Below are 21,816 nucleotides of genomic sequence, written 5' to 3' on the forward strand. Positions count from 1 at the left end.
CCCCAGGAACTTTGGTGGGGCCCCCAAACATCCCCTCAAGAGGCTTCAAAGGTATCAGTGGGGGGAGGGAGGGATGCACAGAGATCAGTGAGCAAGGGGGCTTTATTTTCAACTCTGTTCCGTCCTGGATTTGGTTGTGGTGGGTCCGTTAGTACAACAATGGGGACCTATGTATTCCCAAGATATCTGGGACATTTTGTACAACTCCACCTTTTTCAATCTGTGCATGGGTGTGCACACAATGTCGTACAGACTTTTAGGGACATTACTTTGACTTTCGTTTACATTAACCCTAACCATAACCGATCCAACCATAACCCTAACAAATACCGTACATGTCTAACCCTAAACTTATGAAACTGCAATAAAATCTAATTGGAGATGGTAATTTTGTTTCCAATTAGACATAATTGTATGTCTCCAGTTAACTAGTTTGTCCAACATTTATCCGCAAATGAGGCCTGTTAGAAACACACACACTCACGCACACACAGCTCTTTTATATTGTGTGCTGAACATCTTATCTTGGTAGCTTTGTGTTACATATCCACCACGAATGGGCTGCCACCACTCACAACAACAGATCATTTTCAAAAGTCGCTTCTGATTTTGCCAATCGTGGTTGCAAAGAAACTAGCATCATGAGCTTTATGTTCTCGTCATGCTCGCCTTCTCCTCAGCAATTTTACTGTATTTGTATGTTTCTGTAAATTGTTATCCCTTAAAAAAAATGATTTCTTACACTGCCATGTGTGTGTGTGTGTGTGTTTGGGATGGGGGGAGGAAAACAAAGAGATCCCTATTTGTACAAATACTTTCTCAATTTGAAAATCAATAAATACATGTTTTTAATTTTTTTACTGTATTTCTGACACCCTATTGCACCTTTAATCCTTTTCATGTCCACGTTGTTTAATGAAAATTGAATCATGTTGCATAATTGTTACTAATACCATGTCCTTATCTCGTGCTAGTTTCCTCCTTTTGTATCACTTGAACACAGTAGAATTTCCTTCTCCACATGCGGGAAACTCAATAAGCAAAAGCATTCAGAGACATACTGTATACTCTCAAATTACTTTTTATTATACGTTATATTCATATATATATCATAAAGAACTATGATAATATTCTTTTTCTGTACATCCATGTCGCCTGGTCAATGTGCACATTGGTTGTTACAGCAGGGGTCTTCAACAGGGGGTCCTGGACCCCTAGGGGGGTCCTCAGAGTTACTACAGTGGGTCCTCCAAATCTTTGTGTGATAGAAACTTTTTTTCTCCCTTTTTATATTAACCACTTTCCCAAAAATAGTTGATCTACAAGCTCACAACGCCTCGCACTGCGAGGCGTTGTGAGCTTGTAGATCGGTTATTTTTGGCAAAGAGGTTTGGTATTGAGGGAAAAAAGAGCAGACTAAGTACAGGTTGAAAGGTCAAGTATTGACGGTTCAAGTGGTTAAATATCTGAAAACACAAACTGACATGAATTCAGAATACACTGATGATTGTACCGTCCCTGCTTCATCTCTCTCTCAACTAAGGGGTCCTTGGCCCTTGAAGACCCCTGGTTTACAGCATTCCCCCAGAGAGATCGGATCTGAGGGAGCAAAACACTTCCTAGATACACAGCTGGACTGGTCCAATGAGAAGTCACCCGGGTGGAGCAAGGCATGTTGGGATGAGAAAGGGCCTCAAAAAGCCCCATAAGGCAGGAATGTCAGCTGCCCGTTGAGCAAATAAACAGCAAGCGTATGTTCTACATACAACATAGTGTACAGCATACACAACTACACATTCCACAAGCGTGGAGAACACCTGCTAAAACATAAAGGGGGGGGAGCAGGATGTTTTAAAAAATGGATGTTTGACTCTGTGTGAGATTACACTGTATGGAAAGGTACACTTTAACAACACAACATAACATAAGATAGGATAGGCTCCCACCAAAGATGCAACATGACAGGGAGATGTTCACTTCAGCTCCCCCTGGTGCATAGAGATTATGTTCTTTATAACAAGAGATTTTTCATTGTCAGCAGCTCATTCTTGTGTACATAATCTGGAGGAAGTCAATTGAATGTCAGCTATAATGTCATATGATCTTGCTCTAGCTTTAAGTGCTCATGGCAGAGGATAACAGTTAAAAACTGCAATTATATTAGGGATTGTATTATGGCAAAACAATACAATGTATTGAATGAAAGAAAACATCATTAAAATAAGCTGTAATACATGATAAAAAAAAGAAGATAATAGTGCATACATGTGTAATAAATCAATGAAATATTCCTGTACAATGGGAAGGCAATATTGGGTCCCTTGCCACCAAGTTTCTATGACACACAAAACACCAAATCCGTCAAAAACAGCAAACTACCAGTATCTCATATGAGGTTACTGATGAACAGTATCATTAAAAAAATGTACATGATTAACATTCCCAAAGCATAGGCTTAAAATGCACAATGTGAAGAAAATGCAAATATGAAGAAAAATAATCGTACTTCAACAACTGTTCTCAAACTTCCCGCCTTTTCCCTCTAGGCCCCTTCATAGTTTATCTAGTGTGTCTAAAGCCTTCAGAATGAATTATCATCATGTCAGCAAAACCAACGTTAGCATCTACACTACAGCAACCTTGCTTTCATACATGTTCAGTTAGCATAGTGTTTTCAATGCATGGCCTCACACTAGGCCTCAGCTATGAGGCAAAAGGCTTGCCTATAGAGGAGGAACCACTGCAGAGAGCTGAACGGGGGGGTTGGCAGAGGCTATGAGTATGTGCGTGGCAGGGACTGCAGGGGTTTTAGTGTGTATATAGTCTTTGTTTCATGTTTTCTGTGAGGGGCAACAGTGAACTAAAGCAGGGGTTCCCAAACTGTTTTGGCTCAGGGCACCCCTATAAATATTTTCTTCATCCGACGATCCGAGGCACCCCTACATTATAGTTTTCACTCCCAGCACCTTATATTTATAGCGTTGTCGGGTGGAAACCTTGTGTGTCCAAAACCGTTCGTTTTGTATTTATCATCTATAAAATGTACTAAACTAGTGAAAACAGCAGATCTACAAGCACACAACGCCTCGCGATGCGAGGCGTTTTTACTAGTTTTGTGCGACAGTCTTGTATGATGATTTTGCTTTACCAAAAGTTGTACACATTTGAAACTTGGAGATACGAGGTTTCTGCGCGACAGTGACGATATTTTAGTGATTATGTTGAAAACGTTGAGATAATAGCCATTTTGGTTAGAACTGACTGAAAATAACTTTGTACTTCAAGTTTAAAATGATACTAAATATTTTTTCAAGTGTCCAAATAAATTCTATGTATTATCAAATGATCTTGCGGCACCCCTGGACTGCCGTCGCGGAACCCCAGGGTGCCCCGTCACCCACTTTGAAAACCCCTGAACTAAAGGATAAGTGGCTCTTTCATTTGGAGGGGCTGCACTGCAGAACAGAGGTTCAAACAGAGGCATTGTCACTGACATTTCATAACGACAGCCGTAACCTCGTCCTCTTTGACTCCACAGATCACAAACCCAACCGAATTACACTAATTCTTTCTCTGTCTCTCCCGCCGTACTCATACTCAGCCAAGCCCAGTTAACATCAAAGCTCCAGAGCAGTTCGCCTCACCTCTCTTCTACTTGTCACTCTCTTTGAGCTTCGCTCTCTTTCTACTTTATGATCTCTCTCTGCGTGTTTCTCTTTCTCTGTTGTTGTGTTGAATAAGGCACACCCAACCAAGCACAGTAACAACTTGTGGTTGTTGTGGTTGTGATGTATAGGTCAAATAGGTTGCATTACAAGGTTTCAGAGTATTGCATGATGCAAGGTTGCAAATTATTGCATTTGATAATGTTAACATTATATAGTATAGCTAGTAGTTAGCTACATTGAGAAAACAATTATATTTATATTTATAACAAAAAGGTTTCCTGAAAATACTCTATCTATATACAATACATACGTATATGACAAAGAAAATAAACATGGTTATGATTGATCTTTCTTACTTTACAAGGTCCAGATTTTAATTTAAAGGCTATGGATGCTCTCCAACTTTGTACAGGTGTGCTTTGAGTTGACAGATAATGAGCTAGTTGTTGATTGGTCCCGTACTGTATACAGCCTGTTTTATCAACTTCTACTTCCATCCCTCATATGGATGTGTCAAAATCACTCTTGGTAGAGATCTGTTGTGCGTTTTGACATTATTTCAAAAATAATGTAGGAAACAGGCAGTTCATTATCGCTTTTTAAAATCAATTCAGACTCAAAGAAAGATATTTTGATTAGTCCTGTGTTTTGTGGCCAGCCCACTCTTTTTGTATTCCAGTACATAAACCCCACTTGACTAATGCCCAAAGTGATTTCTTCTAGTAGTAGCACCACCTATTTCAACAGCGATGAACATGCTTACCAATAATATAATGGTAGCACTGTTCGAGTGGTCAAAAGCCTTCTACTATACTCATATCATAGTGGAATAGGGATGCTTTCCATGTTAATATGCATTTTGGAAACTTGGCCCAAGGCAGTGAAATGAGAACACTAAAGGCACTGTGGTTATGGTACCTACTCTGCTGTAAAACTGAGTCATGGAAGAGAACGGATCAATGAATTCAACATTGCTAAAATAAAGGTGTGAGCTACTGCAACCTGGCATGTTTGTGCAAAGAAACCAGGGTTTAGACAGTTTTTGTCTAATAGTAGACATTACTAGAGCAGAGTTCCTTTAAATCTTTAGAGTAGCCTAAGCATTTGGATGTTTAAATCCTGTAAAACTGTAAAGTTGCCTACCAGCTGTGGTCAATAACTGATTATTTCCACAGTGGCAGACAAGGTTTAAACCACTCAACTGTACAGTACATTCTACATTCTATTCCACTAAGTAAACTATGAAAACAATGTCTTGTTAACAGATTATAGACACGTACTTTCTATTTACCTAGATTAGTAGATTATTGATGAAGGCAATGATAAAAAAGTACACTATATATTATATATTCACTCTATCTATCAGTCCACTTAAAATCTCATGGGCAGTGAGGAGTAAACATGTGAGAGCTCTTCACCCCCTACCTCCTTATAATATGTAAATCACAGCCACTGTTGTAATAGTGACTACGGCCAGCAGAAGGCGCTTTTATCCTGTGCAGTTTGAAACACCTGTACATCGTAGCTGCATTCTGTAAAAATAAGAGCTTAATAAATATTGTCAAATTGACAAAATGCTTAAAATATATTACTGTCCCATCTCCCCACAGCAGCAACCACCACCACCACAATCGTCATCTTCCCTGGTTGGTTAAATTATCTTATAATGTTTTCCTTTTGTAGAAGTACCGATGTTTTAAAGTGGCATAGCAACACAGTGTTGTTGCTAACGTACTGGTAATGTTCCTAATGCCACAGACACATACCACGGTTTCCACAGCAACAGTGACAAAAGACAGCCGGGCAGATGGACAAAGTGTCAAGAATTAAGACTTTGTTCACCCCTGAGTGCTGGGACCTCCCAGGGGGTGTGTACTATTGGTAAGGAGTGTGAGTCTGTCTGTCTGTCCACCAGCCTCAGTGGGTGTGCTGGTCCCCCTCAGCAGGTGGTGTCCCTTGCAGGAAGGGGGTGAAGGAGGAGCGGATGGGGCGTCCACACAGAGGCTGCTGCACCCGGAAGTTGTTGACCATGCTCTGCTGCACCTCCTCCTCTGCTGAGGTGAACAGAAGGCTCCGGAACACCGCCAGCTGAAGGACAACAGACGTGGCGGATCGAGAGACGCCAAGTTATAGGCTATTCAAAATGACAAACCTGTCACTTTATCACTTTGACAATGTAGGCATCTAGCAGATGCTCTTATGCAGAGAGACTTACAAAGTGGCACACGTTCTAGTCAACCAACAACCGGGTAAGCGGTCAAGTAAATAAGATTACCAAGAAAACAATGAAGTGCTACAAAGTAACAGTTAACACACCTGGTCATGGCTGACTTCTATGTGCTGCTTCATAACGATCCAAGTGACAGCCTCTGTCAGAGGGGGTGTGGTTAGAGAGCCATGATATGTCCAGTAGTCATTGATGTTGGTGGGCAACAGACAGGCAGGGTCAAACTTGTTGAATTCTACAACACTGTCCTATTGGTAGACACACACACACACACACACACACACACACACACACACACACACACACACACACACACACACACACACACACACACACACACACACACACACACACACACACACACACACACACACACACACACACACACACACACACACACACACACACACACACACACACACACACACACACACACACACACACACACACAGGTTATCTTTTCCGGTGATCATCAATGTTGGTATAGGCAACAGGGGAACAGGAACTACGTTGTTGATAACAGGCAAGGCACCAACCTGCTCATCGGGAGCAGTGTCTTTCTTGCTCAAGAATACTGTTAAGTATGACATCATTTTGTAGGCAGAGTAGAATTTCTGCCCCCAGTTTCCGTGAATCTTTTTACTATTTTTACTATTTACACATTTTCCTTCTCTTTGTTGTTGAAAGGAAAGTGTTAGAATTATACTTTAGACGTTATTTTTGTCTCGGATCTGTTGAAATAGCGAGGGACAGAAAATGCTCTGGGGGCAGAGTTCTCCTCTGCCTACAAAATGATGTCACGGCTTAAAAGCCCCATAGACATGAAACCAGAAGGAGCTGGGGATCGAACCAGGAACCTTCCAGTTCCCAGACGGCCATTCTACCTCCTGAGCCACTGCATGCCAAGGTGTGGTGAGGTGAAATGGGGAAAAACAACATCACCACACGTCCACGTGTCACATTAGGATAACACTTCTTGCCAACCTAAATACTTATCTTGGTAATAAAAAAGAAATGAAAACGTTATCAAGTGGGTTTAGAAATAAGCTTATAAGGACAGAAAGATAAGATTTCGATCAACAGGAAGGACAGACTGTTAACTCAACTAACATCCTAATGGTATTTCACAATTTAGTTTTTGCTCTTCATCTCCCGTACTCTATTTCACAATCTCAATTCTGTGCTCTCTCAGGGTCTTGCTAAGGTCATTTGCTATCTATGCACATCTATCTATGTTCAGAGTGTTCTTCTGCAGCACACTGCCTAAAAATGGAACTTGTACGTGTGGGCCTGTGGGGCAGTGTGTGCATGTGTGTTCTGACCTTGTGTCTAACTGCAGGCAGGGCGTCCACTAGCTTTTGAAGTCCCTCGTGTCTCTTTCCTACCTAAAGAAGGATCAAAAACCACACATAGAGTACAGTATTAGCGTAATGTTGTACACAGCACATATGCAATGAACTTCACTCTTCCATACAAAGAACCTTAATTCATCATCATACATCATTACATTTTGTTTCACACATTTTGTAAATTACTGTAGTCTTAATACAATGTTGCTTATAGCAAGCACAGACACATGCCAATTAAGTATTATTAACAAGCTGACAAGGGTTTGCCATGGACACACCATACAACAATTTGTTGATTTAAGCTCACAACTGCGTTGTGAGCTTACATAGCATGTAACTAAGCATAAATCAGGCCCATCCACACTGTTTCTCATTTGCAATAATCACCTGAGCAAAGATTATGTGATAAAATGAAACTAAAGCTATTGACTTAACCCAAAGCCAATGAAACCATAATAGTCTCAGCATCTGCTTAGTGCTTACCTGTGTACGTGTGCACTGTGCTTACCTTGAGGAAAACCCCTATAACAGCCAGCCCGTTGTTCTCCATCACTGCTTCCTCAAACAGACTGTACTTGTCTGAGTTCCAATGCACCAGATGGAGCTGGGAACACACAGAGTACATACAAACAATCCATTAATGTAATATGAGAGACTAAACAGGTATTCATGTGTGTGCATCACGTCCAGGCCTGGAATTTAGTCATTTTAGGGGCAAGGCCACTTGGCCTTTGGTGTTGTCCATTTTTTAGGGCAAAAAGGACAAATGCCAGTGCAGGAAGGCCATCAGATATAACAAGATTTTAGTCTATTGAAAAGAATTGAAAGAATTTGTTGAATTTAAGGGTTAGGGATGATAACCTAATGGATGCAGTGAAATAGATGGTATTTACAATCTGATCCATGCTCAACCCTGCACCAATCAAAGACACTGGATTGGTTTAAAGACGGGGACTCTGGGGAGTTAAGATTTCAGAATCTCAACAAAAGACACTGGTGTCTACATGAAAAGAAAGAGACAACGGTGTCTACTGTCTGTCTACATATTGACAAGACAGAGACAGAGGAGAAAGTGGTACAGTCAGCTGGGGCATTAAGGCCACAGTGGCATGCCATCGGTTTGAGGGGCGCAAGGCCAAGCTGAGGGGCGCAAGGCCAAGCTGAGGGGCAACGGCGGCCATGGCCTTCATGGCCTCCATGAAATTCCTGCCCTGGCTTATAGATTGTTTCCCGTCAATCCCGTGAACGTGGTAAACAACAAAAATCGAATCATGTCGATCTCGGGATCCACTTGGGAAACATGTGACTCCAATGTGGAATGGATCTTGGACTTCATGTGGCCTGTGACATTAGTCGTCTGACTATGACTCCAATTTGGTAAAGGATTGCTGATCAGTGCCCCATTGACTTCCATTCCAACAACAGCTAACAAAATACAACAATGTCACCAGTCAAATGTATGTGTTTATGGATTATGTATCTACTGCCAAACAAATGTATTTCTAAAATCATTTCCTATGTCTTCCTTTCTTCATTACAGTCTGAAAACACCCACCAATCCCAACAGACCCTAAACAAACCACATGCCTAATATATTAGCCTGACAGGCAGCACTAACACCAACAGACAGATCTTATTTCCCTCTGTTGGGATCATAGGTCCACTCAGGAGGAGATAGGAACTCATATAACCCTGGAATTTGAGACAAGCTGATTGTATCCTGACTGCTATCATTTTACAGTCAGAGACCTACAAGCATGTGACCCCAGAATTTGGATTCTAGATGTTGATGTTGTATGCTTAATGTGAGTTACCAACACCATAAGAAATATTTGGTGCCAGCATAAATGGAAACGACAGGCACGGCAGGGTCAAGCTTGTTGAATTCTACAACACTGTCCTATTGGTAGACACGCACGCATGCACGCACGCACATAAATGACTGTACCCAGCCACAGGTGTACTTTACTATTTACGGTACTTTACTTTGCTGAAAAAGGATTAATACTGGCTTAATATAACTAAATCAGGCACAGTCTGGCTATGATGACTGACACCTCATTGTCCTCCTAAGGACAATGAGGTCTAGATTATATCATTGTTATATCAATAAAAATCTTGTGAACAGTCACAAAGCCACACACATACAAAATGACATGCTTGCAAATACACACATGCAAGCACTCCAGCACTGAACAGACAGAACAATGTCATCAGCCAGTTGGACTGTAATGTGATCCTCTTTCCACAATACATGACACCCGAGTGTGTTGAGAGATGTGAACCATGACTTGGGCACATTCCCATCATTCACCCCGAATATGGGCTGGGCTCACACGTGGGCACACACACACACACACACACACACACACACACACACACACACACACACACACTGTAACTGCTTGTTATGCAATGGAGCTGAAGTGAATGGAACAGTACATGAAAATAGAGTTTCCATGTTCCAAGAAACAGTACATGAAAATAGTGTTTCCGTGTTCCATGGAAGATGGGGGTGGGAGTGGGACCTACGGTAAAGACGGTGACGTTTGCATAAACTCAGGCAATGTCACGTTACAGTATGTCATATTAAGCGTGATTCATACTTAGTTGCGCACTGGTGTCACGCACCAAGAATCACACAACAAATATATCCCATGTCTGTGGATGTATGCAATAGAAGAAAGAAAATAATACAGACTTTGAAACCGATTGAAAATGCATTTAAAATAATGGCCTCAGGTAGAGTGTGCATGCTTTACTCACAAGCAAGCACATTCTGTCTGTCTGTCTACCTGTCTGTCCGTCTGCATTGCCTGTCCTCTGAAGTGCTGAACTTTCCATTAACATGCCTGACAGAGACACACGTAACAAACAACCATGTGCACTACTTACTTGGCTGTTATCCATGTCTACCACCTCAGTGCATAGCGCGCTACAGGGATTCAATGTCTGCCGAGTGCAACCTTTGTGGGCCTATGTACTGTAGCTCATTATTGCGACCGTAAGGTCGCAGTTTAGTATGAAAACCTCCACCGGCCGTCCGTCGGTCACACGTGCGGTCGACCGCACGTCACACGTGCGGTCGACGTGTGATGAGGTCACGATGAGTCATCTATGCCCAAATATAGATTTCTAGGTCAGATGGCCCATAGAGTTTGTGATGTCAAACCTAGCAACCCAATATAAACAAACCTGATGTCAGACCTGAAATATCCTTTTATACCCATATATGGAGATACAGAGATCTCCATATATGGGCATATTAGAAAGCCCATATATGGGCATATACGGATGACATCAGGGATATCCATATATGGGCATAAAAGGGACAAGGGCTTACAGTTAAGAGATCTCCATATATGGGCATATCAGAAAGCCCATATATGTTCATATACTGATGACATCAGGAATATCCATATATGGGCATAAAAGGGACAAGGACTTACAGTTAAGAGATCTCCATATATGGGCATAAAGGGACAAGGACTGTTACAGTAGATATAGAGATGTCCATATATGGGCATAAATGAACAAGGACTGACAAACACTGAGATCTCCATATAACCTATGGGAATATAAGGGACGAGGACTGTCAGCTTGTAGACCTATTTTCTAAATATTGTTGTACATTAAAAACTTGAAATGGGTCGTTCTGCATAGTACTTGGGATTTGTTGATGTAAATGTTCACATAGAGTGTAATAATTGGTAAAACAAACTTTTGGCCTATTTGTGGAGACCAACGGTCGCTTATCTCCCGATTAGGGAGTCTTACTGGTGTATAATGCTGTATACTCATACTAACATGGCAAGGTTCAGCAGATAGTGGAGACTGGAGATCCTCTGTACATTGTTGTTGCATCATGTGTTTTGGTTATTACAAATGAGACAAATCCATCGTAATCAAGCTGGGTTCTGGCAAAAATCTGTCAGTTTCTTAGATGCAAGAACTCTGTTGTCTATTAACATCACAAATCCAACATTTCCCAAGTAAGAACAACCTATTTTTAAGCATTTCGATTGCCATTACTCTGCTATGACTATTGAAAAGCTAATATCCTACCTCTGCGGGGAAAAGCCTCTTGTCCACGGTGTGCTCTGAACCCCAGGCATTACTTTCACCCCAGTGGAAGTGGAACTGACACAGCCTGTATTTGTCCTCCAGGGGGCCCCCTTTCAGCGCTGCACCAGGAAGGAGGAAGAAAACAGAATGGAAACAACTACATGAATCATCTAAAAAGGGATGACTGTTTCAAATTCTGTTAAATGGAAAGATTAATGTCACAACAGTTCCTGTAAGCATATATAATTACATTAGGGATGGCTGCATTTTAAAGTATACTAACCAAAGGCTGAACATTTCTGAAAACAGTTCTGTCAGCCCAATAAAACACTGACAGATAAAAACTAGACCAGGTCACCTGGTTCTGCCAGACCCGCAATGAAAATCAGAATGCAAGGAAGGGGGGGGGGGGTGGATCAATCTTAGTCTGGCCTCTCTCCTTTGACCTGTAGTATTCCTTAGTGGATGTGAAAGCCATTAGAGCCTGCACAGGGCTATTGACGAAACAAAGGTTGCGCTCATCAGGAGAGCCTGTATTGTTAACAAATTTAAGGGGAACTCTGACAGAGTTGGGGCGGAACATTTTCAACACTTAATAGCAAGAGCTTGTAGATCGGCTGTTTTCACTAGTATGGCACTGAACTAACACATGAACACACAGGATTGTATAGGCTGAGCAGCTGGAAATGTTTCTGAGCTTGTAGATGGGCTGAGGAATTTATAGTGTCAGCAGCTCGTCAGCCAACTCAACTCAGCTGGTCCTGTACAGGTGACGGCACTCAAGGCAATCAGCCGAGCAAGGGAAGGGAGGGGCAGATGAGCAGTCAGAGGCAAACACAGGCACACTGAGGAAAAGAGGGACCGACCGACCGACCGACAGACCGACAAAGCCTTTTGTAGGCCGACCCCCTGGGTCTGGCAAAAATAAAAATAGATATCTGATGATAGCATTGTATCTACCACAGATTAGAGTTGTGTTGGTTGTTCTGTAAAGTTTAAAACCACAATCTGTGGCAAAATTCCCTCAGTTCTCAACATCAATCTGAACACCAATCATTCAGATTTGCAAAGTTCATAAACGTCTACATAATAAAATCTATAATTTAAGTAATGACAAGGAATGTCAAGTGAGGAAACCAAGTATTTTACAGCAGCCCAATGACTATGCCTGCATTCTATAATTTGACTGACATTCTAAAATACAGCTTGAGGTCACATAAAGCATGCAAGTCACATGACAGTCACCACTTCCACGTGGCACGTGGCTGCTGGGGTATTTGTCAACCAGCTTAAGACTTATTTAGAGCCGACCGATGACAGATTTTTGGGTCTGATGCCAATCTAAATTTTGGAGAGTCTTAGACCACTGATTACCATGTTTTGACTTATGATATTTAGCCTGGGTGCAAATGTTCTAATCAATTTCAAAACATGATTTTATTAGTTATATTAGTTATAATAACATAAGATTTTGATTAGAAAAAAGTAAAATAAAAAAATAAAAAAATACATAAACCAAAAAGAACTATTTGAGCATTTTCAATAATTGCCAGTCTACGTCGGTCTTGTGAGCTTGGAGATCTGGTATTTTTGAAAACTTTTGAAAACGTTCAAGATTGACACAGTGGTAACATAATTAAGGGGAATACACACCGGCTGCAGACATTTTTCATTGACATTTTTCACAGCGTGGCAACGCCTGGAAATAGAACAGTGGCGTATGGGAGCGGCAGGCGAGGTGTGAACGTCTGCCGCCGCCGGTGTGGGTAGGTTCATTGATATTAATGAGTTTTGACGCGCTGTCTGTTCCCCTTTACCGATACCGTTATCAGCAAAAAGTCAAATAGTGGCAAATATACCAGTGGCTCTACACTGATTGCATATACTTCCCTCCAGTTCAGGGGTGAATTTGGAGGTGAGAGAATTACCAAGAGGGATTTAGTAATACACATATGAAATGAACACATATCAAGATTTAGGCTATTCATGTGAAAAGCATTAACTTATAAACTTCAGCTCAAAGTGTAAGGGAATGAAATACTTTTCACTTCCCTTGTTAACTCAGTCCAAGTTCCCAGCTGTCTACAATTGCTTATTTGCTAAAGAGGCATTTAGAAAAGAAAATGCTGCTTCACTAGTGGAGAACAAAGCAACAGGCTATAGGTCATTTTCAATGGAAGCAGCGGCATCAAGCTACAAACTGACACGTGCTTCAAAGAAAGTTGAGCTGGCTTGAAAGTTGAAACGCCATTCAATCATATGATTTTGTTTCACCATTTCCACTACCCTTCTTTCTTCATGCTCCGTAAAAGGAACTCATTCTTCTTGTTAACCGGTTCCTTGTGTTATTTAAGTCTACTCTTTTCATTTTACACAGTGTGACTTGAACAACACTTGTAAGCTTGACACATTGTAAGCTTGAGCTGTCAAGGGTGAGGTAATCCATTCATTTACATAAGTATGGCGATACAAGGTTTCTGACAGAGAGTGATGATAATATAATCATCCTTACAAAACTGCAGTTTCTGAAATGTATGAAATGTGCTTGCTCACAAGTCACAATATCCTCTTGCTCAATATCCCTTTGAAAAAGCTGACCTCCCCTAAACAAAAGTTTAATTCAACATGGAACAACCTTCAAACTCACAGTACCACAGCACAGTACCATATAAACACATGACTTACTGGATTGGTCTGTGGTGTCATGATACTCCACCAGGAAGGAATAGCCATTGTTCCAGATCTGCTGGCAGGTCTTCGGGTCATAGTCAGCAACGAGAGGCTTCAGTTCTGGGTCGAAGACGCTCTTTCGCACCACGATGTCAATAGGAGACTGACGGTCACCCCCTGGCACTGCCAAAGGTTCCTGCCACATCGGATGCACTGGAGGAGAGAGGAGTGAAAATTAAGAAGCGGAAAAGAGAGAGGGCAAAGGGAAAAACACAGAGCAGAACAGATGAAGAGAAGATTAAACCAACAGCTGAGTCAGTGCCGTCTTCACAAAAAAATAAGTAAAAATGCTGACACCTACTCTTCATGTTGTTCTCAGCTGGCTTCTGCATGTGTATACAGTCCATTTTGGAAAATAAAGCAAAACAAAACGAGAAAGTCACCTTTTATAGATGACGTCTAAGTCTCAAAACACTTGACACTGCTAACAGAAGCCCAGAGAGACACACACACACGTCCCTTCTCCTTCCTTGAGCCCGTTTGAAAGGAAATGAAAGAAAATGAACAGCCAGTGAGTAATAATATTTCCTTTTGGTCCTCTTTTTTTTCCTTCCGAAAAGGAAATGGCAAAATAGAGAAAGATGTGGGCTGGCTTTAAAGAGTGACACGTGGAATGTCCTGGCACAATCTCTGTATTTGGGGGGGTGGGGGGGTGGTGGTGGTCAGAAACCATGCCTGGTCATTCAAACAACTGACACAGAGCAACAGTTGTCTTCTGGCCTGCTTTCTAATTACTTGTCTCGTTCTTGTTATTTGAATCTTGTAAAATGCACCCACAATCAAAAAAAGAAATCGTAAAAATTATATCTAGAAGAAAATATATAAATATTTTACACAGTTGTTTTTCTCTCAGTTCTCATTTTAGTTTTAAACATTTTACTTCCTGGGGGGAAAAAAACTAAATCAAAGGAAAAAAGTTGACTCTCTGTCGAATAGTTGCTTTCAAGTGCAGTGCAGTATACTAGTTGTTTGTCTGCTCTATTCATCCAGTATAGTGAACAGGTCTGACTGGGGTCCGATCCTCTTCAGATTTCACTGACTCCTCCGCAGGGAGTTGTCTGGCTGGCTCTGTGTTTCTAGGGCCAACGGCCAACACACAATAAGTGCTTAGAAACTCAGAATAAGTGACTGGATAAATGTCCTCCACAAGATTGGCCTTTGTTAACTTTTGAAATTCACAAGACAACAGTGTAATCACAACTATAGGGCTCTGCTCCTTGTGGAATTCTTTCTTCCCGGATTTTTATTATTAAAATATTTTAGACAGGACAGTTTGGGGAGACAGGAAATTGAGAAAGGCCAACACGTGTCTCCAGGCAGAATTGAACAGGGGACATTGCACAGGGTTCCCACGGTCATGAAATTCCTGGAAATTATTTTGAAATTAGAAAAATATTTTTTCAGTACTGGAAAAGTTTTAGAATTTATCAAGGGTCATGGAAGGTCCTGGAAAAAATAGCTATGCATTGTCTTTGGTTATTGATTTTGTTAATACCTCTGAAATGACAAATTAAACATGGGCCAAATTGTCAAGGAGGAAGAAATTGTGAAAATAGCCGATCTACATGTTGCTCACAACGCCTCGCAACGTGAGGCGCTGTCAGCATTTAGATCTGCTATTTTCACAATTGAACCGTGTTATACAAAATTGCTCAACTCTTAGTGCTCGTCAGGGTGCTGGGTCCCCAGTTAAAACATGATTATTTCGGGGGTCACGGCCTGAAAAGGTTGTGAACCACTGGCATACACTACCTGTCTTTTGGCATTGCGCATAGGAGTAAGCGACTTGTTATTGAGCTGAATTATTGTTATATAGTCCTGGAAATTGGGTTAAATATTCTGGAAAAGTTTTGTAAAAGTTTTGGAAATTAATTGGTAAAAATGTGTGGGAACCCTGCAATTATGTGGCCAACACACTATTATGGTTCAGCAACTGGTGGTGTGCCCCAGAAAATGAAATGTGTACGGTAGCTCTTTACCAGAGGACTGTGTGAGAGGTCGCAATAAACGTTTTATGAAAATAAGAGACACAGAACATCTGAAGCCAGAAGTTTGTATCAAAGAAAATGCGTGAAATAGAAGGTTGTTTTAACGGCAATTAATAGACCTTCCATTGGAATAGTTTAGGTTTATTTGTTAATGGAAATATCTCTTCCCTGTGAGTGTTTTGTAAAGAGTGGACAGAATAATAGTGTCTCAGAGAGGATAGCATACTGTTGGGTAAACAAGTGATGATCAAACTGGGGACCTCCAGGAGTCTGCAAAAAATGTAAATGTAATCGAAAGCACTTTACAAATCACTGGAAAAAATAAAACAAACATAAAATAAATTGGTCTGTGACTCTTGACAAACAGTGTAGTAGACTATAGATTATGTGGACAGACAGGTCTATTCAAGACAGAGGTTTGTGTGAGCAAAGAAAAAAAAATACTTTCTTAGAGTGCTGGTTAAACAGCACTTTAAAAGTCTTGTTAAAGTTAAATATGAACTCAGATTTGTTGTCTTTGTTGAACATAAAAGTGTTCTGGGTCCTTAACTGTTCTCCACTTAAAACAGGCCCTATGTGCGGCTCGAGCTGGCAGAAGATGAGGAACAAGACTAAAATATTGGTGTGTGTGTGTGTGTGTGTGTGTGTGTGTGTGTGTGTGTGTGTGTGTGTGTGTGTGTGTGTGTGTGTGTGTGTGTGTGTGTGTGTGTGTGTGCGTGTGCGTGTGCGTGTGTGTTTGGTTTGTGGTGTTAAAGCTGTGCCTGCCCTTGTGACAGATAATGTTAGCCTGGATCCAGACCATAGACCCTGCCCACTCTCTGAGTGGACCGTCTCCCTTGCGTTCCACACAGTTTCAGTCTGATAAAGCAGGCAATGTAGGATTGGATGAGCAGTAGAATGAAATAGAAACTAGGGGTCTTCCATGTTTTTCAGGCCTATAATATATCCCCTTAGCTGAGAGAGAGAGAGAGAGAGAGAGAGAGAGAGAGAGAGAGATAGAGAGAGAGAGAGAGAGAGAGAGAGAGAGAGAGAGAGAGAGAGACACGAAGCAGGGACCTGCACTACATATCTTTTGAAAAGATATTTCATGCAATTGATGTTGATGTATTGATGTATTACCTTGCTTACTGTAAGTCGCTCTGGATTAAGAGCGTCTGCTAAATGCCTAAACTGTAAACTGTAAAGCCTTCCATGCAACTTGATAAGAGGCTTTTAAAGCTAGCTCACTGGCACATCAATGTTTGTTGAGATCTGTAGGGCTGTCACGATTATGATATTTTACATGACGATTAATTGTCACTCAAATAATGATTTAATTGTGTTTTTGTCGTTGACAATTACATTACTGTTTGGCTTGTAGGCTTTGAAGTTGCACATGGCAGATATGACACATAGCCTTAAAGCTATACTGTGTAAGTTGCTCAACTAGTGGTCAGTAGCGGTATTGCTTTTTTCGGCCGTTTTTCGGCCGGAGTCGTCGCGGACCACCGCCGCGGACCACCGGAGCGGCGCCAGCAAACCACCGCGACCGATAGTAATCCGTGGAGGGGTAGAACGTAATTTTCTGGCCAGGATTTGTGGATTAAGAGGTTAAAATCCTTCACCATGGTAAACACTGTAGCCAAGCGGAGGCGCTTCCTGGAGACCAGAGCAGATAAGCTGTGATTGGCCGGTAGTGTACCATGTGTGCATGATCGGCGATGTGATTGGGCAACGTATACACAACGTATACAGATGATGCAGATTACGTCATTTTGGCGCGAAATCCCGCCCCTGTCACTGCTAAGAAGAAAACATATAAAGAGAAGGCTTCAGAAGCTGAAAATAACGGAGTGGGTGTTCTAAAACTTTAGCGATTTAACAGTTAGGACAATTTTAAGATTTGTTTTATAAAAAAAGTTACATGGTACAACTTTAATATACAAAGAAATTAAGGACATATTTGACAACTTTACACTTTAAAAAGAATATTGATAGTGGAAAGTGCCTGGGTTGCCTCCAAGTGATGCTGCAGCTTAGGTGATTTCATAGATTCGTCTGACAGCGTTATATCAGTGTTGTGCAAAAGTAATGTGTATTTTGAGACATTTAGAAAAGTGTGTGTGTGTGTGTGTGTGTGTGTGTGTGTGTGTGTGTGTGTGTGTGTGTGTGTGTGTGTGTGTGTGCGTGCGTGCGTGCCTGCCTGCCTGCCTGCGTGTGCCTGCCTATGGTGCCTGCGTGCGTGCATGCGTGCGCGCGTGCGTGCGCTGTTCCTATCAAACAAAAACATTGGCAGCCACCTGTAGTACCTTCGAGGACCCTCTGGGAGTCCCAGACCCCATGTAAGACCCATGCTCTTCCATCTTCTCCTTGGTCTTGGAAATGTGATTCTATTTTTAAATTAATCATATTTTATGTAGCTATAAAGCATACAACATGCATAAGCCTAAACTACATGTGATGTTCCTTTCTACATGCCGCTGATTAATTAATTAATTAATCAAACAACAACAACACGATCGTCTCAATTTGTAAACATACCTCGGGGATAAGATTAGAGACCCGCGGGAGACACAAAAACAAGAAAATAGTTGTATTCAAAAACTATTTCGTAATGGAACTGTGCAATATTGAAGGATCAATCCTTATCCTCACATCTATAAACTACGTCTAAAGCCTGGTCCTGGAACTGGCCAGAAGGATTGTTGTTGTTACTTGTTTATTATAACATTGTAGCCAACATTGAGGCGGTCGATAAAGAAAAACATGACCCCAATCCAGTGATGCACAGAAATCCAGTCCTGCGCTTGCAGTGCTCTTCAGGCATGCTTTGACAAGAAAAACAAAAAAACAGCCTAAAAAAATTTACCGAGCAAAAACGAAACCAATGACTTACATTTATATAGAAATAATAATAAAATGTTACGATGTATGGTGGAAATATGGGCATACTAGCTCTGAAGGAGTTCTCCTCAACTAACGCTATGCCACCGATGAGCCCTTACGCTCACAGCAGTGGCAGCACAGGCGGCTCAGCCTCTCGTCTGTAGTAAAAAATTAAAAATACACTTTCGCTACTCACCAAAACAAATACGGTTCTAAGATGATGAAAGCCTACTTTCCTTAGTGGCAACACTCCGAGCCCCCCCACCTCACGTTTAAAATACACTTTGTGCAGTTTGTGTCCAGAAAATAAAATAATTCACCGGAAGTTTTAGCTACTCCACAGCGCCCTCTGCAGATCTTGACAATAGAAGATTCCATTGACCAGATTTTGCCTTCCGGTGAAATATTTTCCTTTTTTGCTAAAAAGTGTATTTTAGGCGTGCGGTGGGGGGCTCAGAGTGTTGCCACTAAGGAAAGTAGGCTTTCAACTCCATAAAGTCGTATTTGTTTTGGTGAGTAGCGAAACTATATTTATTATTATTTACTACAGACGACAAGAGGTGCGCAGCCTTTCCTGCCGGGATCATCGGTTAAGGAGAACTCCTATGGACCAGACCAGAGCTATGGGCGCATCCTATTCATGGCTGTCAGTGTCAACATGTAATGCAAGCATCACCTGGCTGCTATATTTAAACAAAACCTGCCGCTGTGACTCCAAAAACAATGTCTATACTTACTCTGTGACAGCACATATTTGCTGGAACACGCCGTGAGGTTGCATCGTCTGACGGGGATGAAGCGCTGACTCCCCCGGGCTCCTCCATGTCTGACGAGCTGCCGATGAAGCTGCCGAGACAGAGGTCTGACGATAGACGACAACAATGTCACCATGGTGTTGTCGATCAGAGGAATGCAAGCCCCGAGGAAAGCAGCTGTTCAAAGTCCCGTCGCGGGTCCTGATCGCTGGCCGGGTGGGGTATTTTTCCTTTTTACGAGCAACCCGTCGAATTCACAACTTGTTTCCACCAAGCAAGGAGTGGTTGAGTAGAGACAGTACTAGGAGAAAAATATCTGACTCTTCTCTCTTGGCAGTTGGCACACCGCGATTCGTTATAGCGCGGTTATAGACAAACATTCAAAAAGCACATGCACAACCCGTTCAACCGGTTCCGCATTAGGCTAAAGTCAGTGATAGATCTGTTCAGACGTGCCCTCAAAAGGCAAGGCAGCAAATATATGAGGCAGTAGGAGGAGAAGACAGGCGGCCATACGGCATGATGGCCGGAGGGGCGAGTGGAACGGAGAGAGGGGTGGGGGTCGCCTGCCTTCGCCACATGGCGAACCAGCCAATCGGCGTAGGGGCGTTTGTGTTGTGTTGATGATGCACGCACAACGCACATGCTGTCTCCACCATGCATAATAACATGATAACGAGTCAATTCAGTCATAAAATGGACGTGATGAGGTAATGACACACTAACATACTAATAGCTAACCCTGGCCTTGTTAGTGTGGCAGTGGTGGAAAAGTACTAAAATTGTAAAAGTATTAATACTGCATTCTAGAAATAGAAATTCACTTGAGGTAAAGTACAAAAGCATCAAAATATACTATACCAGTAAGTTGCCCTAAGGACGAGAATACCCTATTACACTATTAGGCCAACACTATTACAGTTATTACACTATTACACTTATTGCCCTATTATACTATTAGACTTGTTGCCCTATTACACTATTACACTTATTGGCCTATTACACTTATTGCGCTATTACACTTATGACCCTATTACACTATTGCAGTTATTACTCTATTACACTTACAGGAAAAATTACACTTATTGCCCTATTACACTATTACACTTAGGAGGACCCTGGTACACTATTACACCTATTACACTATTACAGTTATTACCCTATTACACACTTAGGGAGGGAAAAAAGTGTGACAGACAACTGCTGAACGTTTTTATAGTAAATTGCTCCCTGACAGTCATAACAAAAGCATCAAAATATACTTACCAAAAGTCTAAAATGTAAGTCTTTTGAAAATAGCAGATATTGCAAGCTCACAATGCAAAAGTTGTGAGCTTGTAGATCTGCCATTTTCAAAAAAGGGCTGAAGTGGTAAATGTATGTTTTGTAATAATAATCAAAATAGTAAGTAAGTAACTAGTTTTCAAATGATTGTAGCGGAGTAAAAGTATATAGAAAAATGGAAATATGCCTACTCAAGTAATGTAAAACAAGAAAAGTAAGTGGAAGTGTTGTTGATGGTGTGTATTATCATGATCTTCTGTACATATACTGTCTGGGACAGATACTCACGAATAGAACCCGAAAAGATTTTATTTAGGGCATCATGATTTAAACACCGAATGTTCAACAGACTGTCTGGCTGTGGTACAGTCAAGGACAAAGTGTGATGCATGCATCTTATCCTAGATAATATGCATGCTTGTTATCATAGATAAGATGTAAAGATGAGTACAATGTGTGCGGTAGCCGTCATGTTAGTGTTTACCCAGTATACAGGAATGCCTCATTGTGTGCAGAAAACCACATGGTGACTTTCAAACTTTAATCCCTGGCCTTCAAACAGGAAAATATTTGCATGGGTCATAAGCAAAACATGTAGGCCTAGCCTACTACGTACATGATCTAAACATGATTTGCTGGTGGACATCTCTGAAAATTAGAATGACAATAAAGAAAAAGTGATCAAATATTTGTGTATATGGGATCCATAGACATATTTGCTACTTATTTTCTGTACATTTAGGTACTACACATTTCCCAAAGGCTATAAGACTGTTACTCTCTTTCCGAAACTAATTGTAGGCTATCATAAAACCGGACGCTCAAGATCAAATGGTGCGCATGGAACAAACACAGATAGCCAGTGGCTTTAAATACCTAGTGTTG

The 21,816-nt window shown here is 41.4% G+C and overlaps 1 protein-coding gene across 1 annotated transcript; it reads right to left on the reverse strand.

The window, feature by feature from the left end:
- Positions 1 to 1,101: 1,101 nt before the first annotated feature.
- ca5a (carbonic anhydrase Va) lies at positions 1,102 to 20,165 on the reverse strand. The gene is made up of 7 exons (XM_080737760.1): positions 19,630 to 20,165; positions 13,995 to 14,192; positions 11,310 to 11,428; positions 7,753 to 7,848; positions 7,218 to 7,280; positions 5,985 to 6,143; positions 1,102 to 5,756 (listed from the first exon to the last, which is right to left on the reverse strand). Exons 1-7 carry the CDS (start codon positions 19,781 to 19,783, stop codon positions 5,586 to 5,588), a joined length of 960 nt encoding a protein of 319 aa, XP_080593886.1. The 5' UTR covers positions 19,784 to 20,165; the 3' UTR covers positions 1,102 to 5,585.
- Between the last annotated feature and the right edge of the window lie 1,651 nt (positions 20,166 to 21,816).

This window comes from Nannobrachium achirus (genome assembly GCF_963921795.1).
Source record: "Nannobrachium achirus genome assembly, chromosome: 11".
In the NCBI taxonomy this organism is placed as follows: domain Eukaryota; kingdom Metazoa; phylum Chordata; class Actinopteri; order Myctophiformes; family Myctophidae; genus Nannobrachium; species Nannobrachium achirus.